The sequence below is a fragment of the Anopheles gambiae genome, chromosome 3, assembly GCF_943734735.2.
Source record: "Anopheles gambiae chromosome 3, idAnoGambNW_F1_1, whole genome shotgun sequence".
Classification (NCBI taxonomy): domain Eukaryota; kingdom Metazoa; phylum Arthropoda; class Insecta; order Diptera; family Culicidae; genus Anopheles; species Anopheles gambiae.
The window spans coordinates 32471255-32482523 of record NC_064602.1 but is presented as its reverse complement, the minus strand read 5'-3'; the positions used below and the strand labels follow the sequence as shown (position 1 = coordinate 32482523).

The window sequence follows — 11269 nt, the reverse complement described above, 5'->3', positions numbered from 1 at the left end:
GGCGAAAAGGGGATTTTTTTTTAAGGCAAAGGTGACAAACACGCGTATGTTGGTTGTTTGGTCATGTTCGTCCTTGCTGAGCCAAACCGATACTGGGATTTTTTGTTGCTTTCTCTATTTTGCTTCAAAGCCGTTTTGTGTTTGAGTTCCGGCCGGGTGTGTGTGTGTGTGTTTGATTAAGGCGCAATGTAAGGCGGGAGAGCGTGATGTGTGTGTATGATTGTTGCTACACCGGATGTTTGCTAATCGTACCAAAACGTTAAAGGTATTGAGCGGAGAATGGTTTTCGAAGCAGTTTAGAACGATTGACGCACCTTAAATAAGGAAAGGAAGGAAAATGTCACCAAATGCTGTGTTCAATGTTATGTTATTGTATATCGAAACTAGCCTTTAATTGTCCTGTAATCGAATTCGCTCTATGGGAACGACACATGAGTCTATCTATATAGGAAACAACCACACCAAACAATGTAACAAGTCAAAAATTCACAAAAATATGGTTTTAGCAACACAAATTGAATGAATTATAATTAAGTGTGGAATTTTATTATAAAAATTTCTTATCAATAAACCACCTTGTACAAAACAACGTGCTCAAAGGTTAATTTTAAACCGACCAAGAATCAATCAGGGATTCAACCAAAGGGTCAGTATTAACGGAATGAAAAAGGCTGGTAGTCTGTTTTTTAAAAGAAGCTCTCGCTTCTCTCAAAAGAAGCGAAATAGATTACAGAGTTCCAATAGGGTCAATAAATCGTGCGACAAAACTCCATTGGATACCCTGCAATTAAAATTTAGGGCAAAAGTTGTCCCTTCACTTTTTCTTTCAATTTTGAACTTTGCCAAACCCTGCCCGAAAAGATTCTGATAAAAGGACCGTTGGCTACAATCGTCTTTAACACCTGTTATCTTTTCAATTATTGCTAAAATGTAAGGATAACTTTATCAATATGTTTTCTCACCTTTTTCCAGCTCTTTCCCAAACAAGGGCACAACTCTAAAATGTATCCTCAACCCGTTCCTATCGACAACAAAGTCAAAGATCATTTCCGGAAACAATATCCAAACCTAACTTGGGATCGTACCCGTATCATTACCTTCTATCTTTCGTTCCCAAAAAAACGAAAACGACCTACTACAAAAACCCCTTTTGCTTTCGTGTTGCTTAACCTTTTCCGGTTCCCATCATTTGCCCTTTAGTATCCTCTTTCTCTGGATATGAACATTATCCCAACACCTCGTCCTTGTATCATTTCTTCTTCCTGGAGATCAGCTGGGGGATAAGCCCTACCCGACAACCAAAATGAACACCTCTCATCCCACCGAAGAAAGTCATTAGCCCTCCCAGAAGATGAGAAATGAAAGTTGAACAACAGAAACCTACGTACACATAATATCCAGGATGGCCTGCAGACGAAATGTTGCGGTTCTGTAGTAAAGGCACACATACACAATGAAACACTCCCCCAGTATTATTTTTCCTTTCTCCAATGCAACCCAAAATGGAGAAAAGAATTTCTAAAGGATTTTTCATTCCAGTCCATCCCACAACACATCCTGGAACGGTGAGCTGAAACTGGAAGCGACAGGTCAAATTCCATTGGGAGTAATAAAACCACCCATTCCCATTTCCCAGGAACTAGCGGGTGTGCGTGTGTGACGGAGAAAAAGACTCCACCGGCAACAGAGCGTGATGTGTGGATGTTTATAATTTTGCGCACCCTCTTCTTCGACACCGGAGGATTGCGGTTTACTTGTCCCTCACCTCGGAAAGCCAAGAAATGTCAAGATGTCACACAAATATGCACTCATTTGCGACGACAACGACGACCTGTCGATTGCAATGTACCTTCCCTTTCCTTTCCGGCAACACGTCCAGCTTGTGACACGTGTCAAGAGGATTTTGGGCGCGAGGGTGAATAGTTTTGTGGTAGTTGTCCCCCACAAGAGTAATTAGATGTGATGAGATTAGGCAGCGGTACTGGGGCATAGCGGAATAGGGAGTGAATTTAAAAATTACCCTCCTAAACCGACAAATGGGTCACCTCAACAATCAACCTCTCGCCAGTCGATCGCCAGAGGATTGAGAGAACATTGAACGCAAACGGCATTGCTATCTAGGTACTTGGAAGGGACGAGCCTTCTTCTAATATCATCATTGTGTAGCTGGACAAACAGATCATTAAGCCTTCTCCATCCATTCTATAACATCATCCACACTTAACGCTCAATGTCTATCCCTCTAACGCTTATCAAAGGAATATCCCAGAAACATAAAGATCTCTGAGGATGGCAAGTGGTTCCAATTCAGTCTTTCATATGTTTATCAAAACAGCCTCGATTTATTCTAATATACATCCTCTCTCTCTCTGTCTTTAGAAATAACTTCATCCTCTCTCAATCAGCTTTCAGGAGGGACTCTACTGAGACATCCCTTAGTCACTCCAGCCGTCCCTAGCAGTTTGGTCCAGAATCATTAATCAACCTGAGCAAATCAGAATTGACAGCACAATTACAACCTTTCGGATGTTCCTTTTTTCTTGTTTCATGCCCCGCTGGAATTGCAATTAGGAGTAGCGTAATTGTGGCTAAAAGAATTTAGTTTTTTTTTTTGCTTTGTTTCTCCATTAATTGAATGTCACGGGCGAGAGCGACAAAATTCAATTGAGCCAATAGGTGGAAGGCTCATAATCGGAATTCTTTTGGCAGAGAGGTTTCAAGGGAGTCATCACAACCAAGACCAGTGGCAAGCGGCACTATCAACTTCTAGTACAACAGTTTGTACTTGGTTTTTGGACGTACTTCCCACAGGATATTGATGTACATTAGGTCTACATTTGTGCCTGTACCTTACATCCGTAACCCTTCTAGATAAGCATAATTTCCCTAGAAATTGTAAGATCCTAATTGAAGTCTACTTTACATACTTTCATCCCACCTCTCCGCACGACCGCACAGTAAAGTTGTACATTTTTTAGTGAAATTGATTTCCTTTTCGCCCGGCCCGGGTAGGTTCTACTCTTACTTACCTGTCCCTTTAGTTCACATCCAGCAAAGAAACCTGTCCCTTTTAGATCAGGCGCTGGGGAAATTCCTTCGAGAGCAATAAACTGGCTTCCCTTTTCGTGTTGGGATTTTGTACGCCCGTGGGCCTGGGTGGGCTACACAACACACATAATCTTAGTGAATGCCATTTTGCAAACGAAAAGGGGGTTTCTCTTGTACAGTTCTCTTCTCTAAAAAACACGCATCTCTTCTTTGTTGGAGCTTTTGCTTCGTTTTAATGTATGTATCACATTGAGCGTACGGCAAAAGAGTGACGCCGCTGTCACTGTCCCCATAGTACGACGCACACTTACACGTTTGTTTCTTCCCGTTTTGTTTTGTTTGGTGTCAACCTAGTGACATCTTACCCGACCCTTCATCATCCTAAACCCTAGTTTGCTCTCTTGAATAAAATTCTAAAACTACTGTACTTTGTACGCTATTTACAAGCCACTGCCACTCTTTCCCGATATATTGCTTCACAGTCCTCCTCCTCCTCGTGATTGATTGATAGCTTCCTTGGACTTGAAACAACTTTAAACCCGCACCGAAACACCTGATAATCTGGATCTTCCATCCCATCTCGCTTTCACTGTGCCCTTAAACTACAGGAACAATATAGAGTCTCGGAGGAAGTTAGGAAAATAAACGTTGCGCGATTCGTTCACATCTCCTTTCGTTTGTGCTTGCTACACTGGCTAGCCGTATTTTTTCAATCTTCAATAACTAAAGGTGCGTGTGTTGGAAGGTAAAAAATGATGGACTTTGGAAGAGACATAACTTAAATTCACACATCCCGGTAAATACAAAAACCGAACGCTAATCGCCACTACTAAGCTCTCTGTTCAATGAGGAGGTTTGTTTTATACTGTCTCTCCGTTAGCGATAAGGCGATGATGATGATATTGGTGAACCTGTCTACTTCTTCCCATACCTGGGAAAAAGCACTTGGTGGCAGCATTCCTCTCTGTCTTTTCTGCTTTTGATTTCTTTTCCTAAACCCCTAAAACATTCATTGCCCAGGTCAAATGTTTTGTATTGCACGTGTTCAGAGCCTGAAGAGGCCCATCGCCAATCGCTGAGTCTAATGCACCTCACTAATATTGTTAATCGAAAGCGACTCCTCCGACAGCTGTTCGTACTCCCGCTGCATCATCTTCTGTACCCGCTCCATCAGCGCTGGAATGTCGTCCTTGGAAAGGCTCGCGCAGGACACTTCCGGTAGAATTTTGATGATATTTTGCCCTGCAAACAAGCAACAGCAGCGATTAGAACCTTGAATCCCCTCAAAAGGTCAAACTGTGGAGTCTAGCCCCATCACCTTACCTCGTTTTAAGATCTTCGTTTTGGATTTCAAAAAATGGTACTTCGAAATGACCACCGGTTGAATGAAGGCTTGCGATTCGACGGCGACGTGGAAGCATCCCTTCTTGAATGGCAGCAGCTTGTCACCGTTGCCGCGCGTACCCTCGGGGAAGAAGAGCAGCTTTGCCTGCGGACCGAAAAGCCAAAGCAAGGGTTATTATGTTGAATTTTGCATGCACCGACTACGGGCTAGTACCTGTTTCTCATTGATCGCTTTAGCATAACTTTAGTGCACCGATTTGTTTTGTTAAACGTAGATGCACATGTCCTGGACGCATTGCATTCATTTTCATGACAAAAAACGATGAAAAAACTACCTAATTTTGAGATTCGGCATGACTATTCCCTCGATGACTAAAAAAAGCTTCCACCAGCCGCCGGCAGATGCGCTAGTGATTATCGAAATTACACTTGCGAGTACGATCAATGTAGCCCGGCCTTAATATTTTTTTTATTTAAATACCAAAGCATGCATACAATAAACAAGGAAATATGCAAATATATGTTTATGCAAAGACTCTGTTGATGCGCCAGATGTTATGCAAAGTACATAACAATTTAATATTTTCAATCGTTTTGACGCTTTGAAGCGAGCTCAATCATTGAAACTTTGCATTTAACATACATTAATTGACATATTTTGAGTAGAACAGTAAAAAAACATAATATCCTAAATATGTAACATCAACCACACAATTTCTCACACCGATCGGTCGTAACACATCTTAATTCGAATCCAATTGCTCTCTTCACTTACGGCCCCCACCCGTTCGGCTCGATTACCAAATACTCAAACATAAAAGCGAAACAAACGTCCGAGAGCAAGTAATTTCGATACTGTCGTTACTCTCGACATCATGTTCCGCCTCCCTCATCCACCTCGCCACCATCACTGGCCATTGCGCAACAACAAAAAAGAGCAATGCAAAATGTATGTCACTATAAATTTTTATTATTTCATATTACACCCTCTTGAATAAATATTTTATTAGCCAGCACAGCCCTTGGACGGGCAGTTTTATTTTACTTCATTTTTTTCTTCCTTCTTTTATCTCCCTTCTATTTCCATCATCCATCTCGAGCAACATAAGCTACTGGATGCGAAAGATGATGCTGAGTTTGTCGTCATTTTTCTTTTGGCAGCATCAATGCGGAGACGGCTTTAATCGACAGAAGAGAAGGTGGAGAAAAAACATCTTCATCAACATCATTGAATGTTCGATTGACCGGGTACGGTGAAAAAACACACAAACATATCCTTCGTGTTCGTGGAAGAAAACGTAACACAATACCCGCCCCGGCTATCAAAGGAACAGCAACGCATTTTGCGGTGCGCTAGAAACAAAACGAACAAAACTCATGTTGCTGCAAACCTGCCAACTGAAACCGGCTGAAAACTCGTGGCTCGTGGCCGAAAGCCGACACGCTGTGGTTATGTTTGTTTTGCGAATGCGGTGCTACATTGCTTTCTCAAGTTCAAGAACAAACGCTCGCAATGTTCGAAAATCTGTGCTCTGAGGCAAAGAAAAACATTTCGTTCTGTACGGTTGGGGATAAATCTGCACAAAAAACGAAACCAAAAAACAGACAACAAAAAACGAGTGTGTTAACAGAACGCCTAACCAACCTGATGAAGGTTTGTGTTTGATAGACATCACCCTTTTTTTGATTGCGTTAGTTTTCAGTGCCCTCCGACAGGTGTTTTTGCTACTTTTAAATTTCCACTACTTGCCACGAAAAGAAGAAAAAGAAGAAGGGCAGGAAGAACCTTTAACCTCGAGGACTGTTTTTCTCAATCCACCGGAACGTTTCGAAACTCCACGATCTTCTCATGCCATTGTTTGTGGAGTTAGTTTGGGTAGTGAACGGTTGCGTGTTAACCGGCAGCAACGCCAAGAGGGAAGCGAATGTACAAAAAAAACTGCTTACCCTTCAGTTACAGTCCGTTTGTGAGGCTTGATTCAGGATCGTTAACCTTCGGGGAGTCCCTTCGCGGCAGTCTATCACGCCGGAACGACGATGTGGGTGACGAAGTGCAAATTTCGAACGTAAACTTCCAACGCCACAAGCTCACGATCCTGTCAGTGAACTTTAAAAGGGATTCACTTTGAGTGATGTCTTCGTCTAAATATGTTTTTTTTGTAGAATAGCTATCCTATCCAGCAAACGATAACACGTTTGATAGACATTTTTGAATTGCGTCATTAGGTTCGATCACAAGATCACGTCGTACAATCTAAACGATTGGTACGACTACAAATGTTTCAAGAAAATCCTTTCCCTTCCTTTTACAAGCACGGTACGGTATGGGTAATGATACTAAAACGCTCTCCCCGCTTCCCCGGAAACGATCGTTCAACTCCAAATCGACACTATAAACATCCATTCCATTGAGCCCTCACATCGATTAACCATTATAAAGTGAAACCTCGTGCCGGCTTTCGAAACCTTCTGCTACACCATCATCCTGGTGAGATTTATCGCTAGCCTAGCGACTCGTTTTGCTAAATTTCCTCCAAATGCACCTTTAATAACACTCAAGAACTCGGCAGGCAAACACCATTAGGACCACCACCGCACAGTGAACCATGCTGTTTCTATCTCCATCTAAATCGCTTCGCCATATTGCCACATTGATTAAACATTACTTTTTATCTGCACCATCTTCAGCAAACGCAACGTTCCGAAACCCGGGCCCGAAACTGCGGGAAGGTCTCAGCAGGAGAAAACAGTGCCAAGGAGAGAAAACTTCCAAAGCTTCCAGGTGCTACGGCACCACGGCACGGTCATGGCGGCTTAGCAAAATAGATCCTAGATGGTCGATAGATTCTGGGCCAGATACGAAGTGCGTTTTACCAGGCTTCACTAGTTTTATCCGGGTGGGCGAAAAGTTTTCTCCATAAATGTAAGCAGCAATGGAGCAAGGAAAGAAAGGAAAAAGGAACAGCAATTGTTCCATTGATTTCACAACGGTTTAAGATTTTCTTTTCCTTCGAAGAAAACTACCCATTTCTTTACGCTTCATCAATAGAACACGCACCAGCCGCTCTCTGTCTCGGTAATGCATGGCACCAGAGAGGGGTAAAAGTTGTTCATCCTTTGCGCCCGGTAAAGATGGGGACGAACTGTTTCCAATATTTTTTCGCAACCAAACAAGGTCAACACTGCGTTCGACGCATGATAGAGCGGCCGGATAGGAAAGGAGAAAACTTTTGCTCCATTTGATGCGTAATATGAAGCGCATTATCGGTATTTTTTTTTACGCTGCTGGATTTATGTGTCTTCGTTTCCCATTCTCCAAATTGAAGGAGAAACATAATAAACAGTTCAAACGACAATAATATGCTTTTTAAACAAAACACAAATGCTCATTCCTCACGTTTTGATATTTCAATTGCATACTTTTGGGCGTATTATACTATTATTATTAAATTCCACATTAAACGCCTAAATGTGCGCTTAAAAACGCTACATAAAACCTCAATAACAATATCTTTGGCACTTTCAACCAAACTATATTCTAAATGATACTATTTACACAAAACTTGAAAGATCTCTGTGATGTTGTTTATATCAAATCTAACTCTTCCGGAATAACAACAACTGAGTCCCATTTTCGGCAACATCTGATGCTCGCATTGCCCCTCTTAACAAAGAGCTTCTGTCCTCTTTAATATACGCATAAAGTAACATTCTTTAGCCAGTATACCACACTGCTCCACCAAACCAGCGTCCCCTTGGGTACTGAAATGACAGAAGAAAACACGCCACGAGCTGTTGGGGAAACCCGCACTTTTTTATGCATTCCATTCACGATCCTCAAGTTTTTCCAATTCTTCCACATTGGTTTTCCGCTTTCGAAAAAAGATGTTTTATATTCCTCATTCCCTTTATGCTCCCCTCTTTTCACCCTCTCCAAATATCTCGCAAGTGTCTGTTTTGGTTACAGTTTTGCGTGCTTCGCGGTTTTCGGTTGATGTGGAGTGGTAGATAAACCCGACTACAGGCGTTTTCCATGCGTGTCAATCCGCTCCACTCAACGAGGAGCGTTCGGCTTTTACGAGTGGCAAGCAGGAGGGCAAAACGGGAAAGCCCGACCCTGAGCAGCCTTGATTTGAATTTGATATTTATTACCACGTCGAAGGCACACTCACAGTCCGGTGCTACGCACATCCAAAAGTGGTACTAAAGAAATATATCATTCAATATTACGACGCACTCGTGCTAGTTTGGCAGTTTTACCTCATACTTTTTCTGCCGCAAAGCCAAGCCCTCGGATGCCTAATCGAAGAACGATCGTTTGATAAACGAACCCAAAGGACAGCCGCCAAAATAAAGGACCATGCTGAACTGATGGAAAAGTTTTACCCACTAACACGCTGCAAAGTTTTGTAGGTTCCGGTCCCAAAAGGCTTTTCCTGTGAAGCAAGTGGTGCGAAATTGATAAATAATAATCAGCATCATTCCCCAAGCATGTGTAGGAAGAGGTGTGGAAAATAGTGATGAATAGTGCCCATCCAGTATCGTCACGTAGCTGACCGGATGAAGGGCAGTGAGGACAGGAGAGTGGCATTTTAATTTACTATTCCACTTCAGTACTGAAAAGGGTAAGAAACTACGAAACTATCCAACACAAAGAAAGGGTTGTACTGGGGTAAAGAAAGGGAGCTTAAATAAGATACAAGCTAGTTGAAATATGTGATGAAGAATGCATGAAAACGACTTAGTTTTCGAGGCGCCTTTATCGCTCCCGGGAAGACATACAATCATGCAGAGGGAAGCCGTAGGACGGGGTGCCAAAAAGTATTCCCCCGAGGCGCTTCCTGTTTTCTGCTGACCTCAAACGATTAGCAAAAAAACGGGGAACGGGAGTGAAAGTATTAATTGGCAACTGTTTTGACAAGCTAATCAAGTTTCGTGCGTAAATTAATGCTGTGAATGGTTGGTTGTAAGAGTAGGGGAGGTGGGAAAGGGGAAAGCATTTCGATATGAAACAAGTCAAAATGGGAATGGCTTATTTCCTTATAGGCAATAAGAATATATCAATACACGAATTGCCTCTTGTGGTATTACATACCTTCAGGCGTATTTGTTAAAAAAAACGCCTAAGTTTATGCAATATTAAATATAATCGCATTATTTTACCCATTTTCATACATTTAACCATAATTTTCAACTCTTAGACCTATCGTGCTCTAATTTATTACTAACTACTTTATTTTCGATGTCAAGACCCTCAAGACAAACAATTATTTCAGCGTGACAACTCACTACAAACCCCTTTTGTATCGCAAAACATAATGCTACGCTTATCAAACTCTCTTTAAAGTTTACCCATTTTGAGCTATCTCCGTTTGAACCCAGGGTATCAACGATGAACCAAATATTTGCTCTCAACCCACCTCAACCTTTGCTCAAAACACACACACACTGTAGCCGGAAATGGGCAAACAGTTTCGGTTGAACTTTCACGGTGCGGTACGATGCCCCCGTGGAACGGAGTCAACCGTACACAGTCCCCACAGTTTGGTAGTTTGTTATCCTGTGGTAACATAAAAGCCAGTGGATTCCGCTCTCTGTGCCTTCGTTCAAACCCCACACAGCAACAACAACAACAACGGCCAGTTTCCCCTTTAGCTTTGCCAGTTTTACCGACTACGACTACCTTTACAGTGATTGCAAAACCAAACCCACAGAAGAAAAAAACACAAACAAACACCACTAAAACTCAAACACCCGGCCCATCCGGTTCGAAGGACCAAAAACAAACGCTTCAACCCAAGGCATTGAAAGGATAAATCTCGCCCCTCCGGTTTCGCTCCGGTTTCACCAGTGGCGTTCGTCCACCGAAAAGACGAACGTCACGAAAGATCACTATCGGCGGCAAATTTGTTTACGTTATTATCAGTGCCAGTGCGAAGCCACCCCACCCCACTCGGCTTTTGTTCGGGACTTTTATTGGGTTAATTATGCTACAACCGGTCGTCCCCTCGCCAACCATTGTTTCCCCACCTCTTCATTGGAAATTTCTTCCACGGCTTCGGGGGTAAAGGGGTCCAACCACCCTCTCCGTTCCCCGATCCTGCTCAAAAGACACCGATTGTGTGCATCGGTGCTCATACTTTTTTACGATACCATCATAAACGCACCTCGTTCGCAGCCGCGCACACTCCGGCACGCTCTCCATCATGTTCGGCACAAACGCCCTCCACCGGAAGTTCATGTTGGCGTACAATTTCGAATCGATTCACCCAGCGTCGACGCACGTGACTGTGATTTGGACGGTGTGGCCACCGAGGAGGGTTTGAGCGCTGTGTATGTGCGTGCTAATGCTAATTTTTCAACACCACCACCACCACCATCGCCATGTTTGGATACGATTGACTAACGACTCGACTGTCGGTGTGATTGGCGCTTTGCAAGGACATCGAAGCGCACCAACACGGCAGCCCTGAGGGAATGCGCATCAACCAGCGCGCTGACTGCAGCCTTTGGGGTGTGATGCGCGGTGAAATTATATTATTTCAAATATGCGTATAATTTAGTCCGAAGCTTTCAATGCCACTCTCTAATGCCCTCCCGGAAGGTGACGTGAATCTTCACAAAGAACTATCGCAAACCCCAGAAAATGAGTCATTCCACTGAGTGCTCTCACCGTACCCGGAGAGCACTCGACACCGCACACTACAGCCACTCGTTTTCGCTTCCTCGCGAAACGTTTCCTCAGCCTTGTAATGACACCTTTTGGAAAAGGGAAATTACCATCCCAAGCGCCCAGGCTCATCGTTGTTTTATGATTCTTATCTGACGCTTTATGGCTGTCGAAAAAAGTGTCATTTTCCCTGCCACGCATCGCCAC

At 43.1% G+C, this 11269-nt stretch overlaps 1 protein-coding gene across 1 annotated transcript; it reads right to left on the bottom strand.

Moving 5' to 3' along the window:
• Positions 1-3254: 3254 nt before the first annotated feature.
• LOC133392678 (1-acyl-sn-glycerol-3-phosphate acyltransferase alpha-like) lies at positions 3255-10633 on the bottom strand. Its single transcript, XM_061653097.1, has 4 exons — positions 10560-10633; positions 4607-4634; positions 4372-4537; positions 3255-4290 (listed from the first exon to the last, which is right to left on the bottom strand). Exons 1-4 carry the CDS (start codon positions 10631-10633, stop codon positions 4130-4132), a joined length of 429 nt encoding a protein of 142 aa, XP_061509081.1. The 3' UTR covers positions 3255-4129.
• Between the last annotated feature and the right edge of the window lie 636 nt (positions 10634-11269).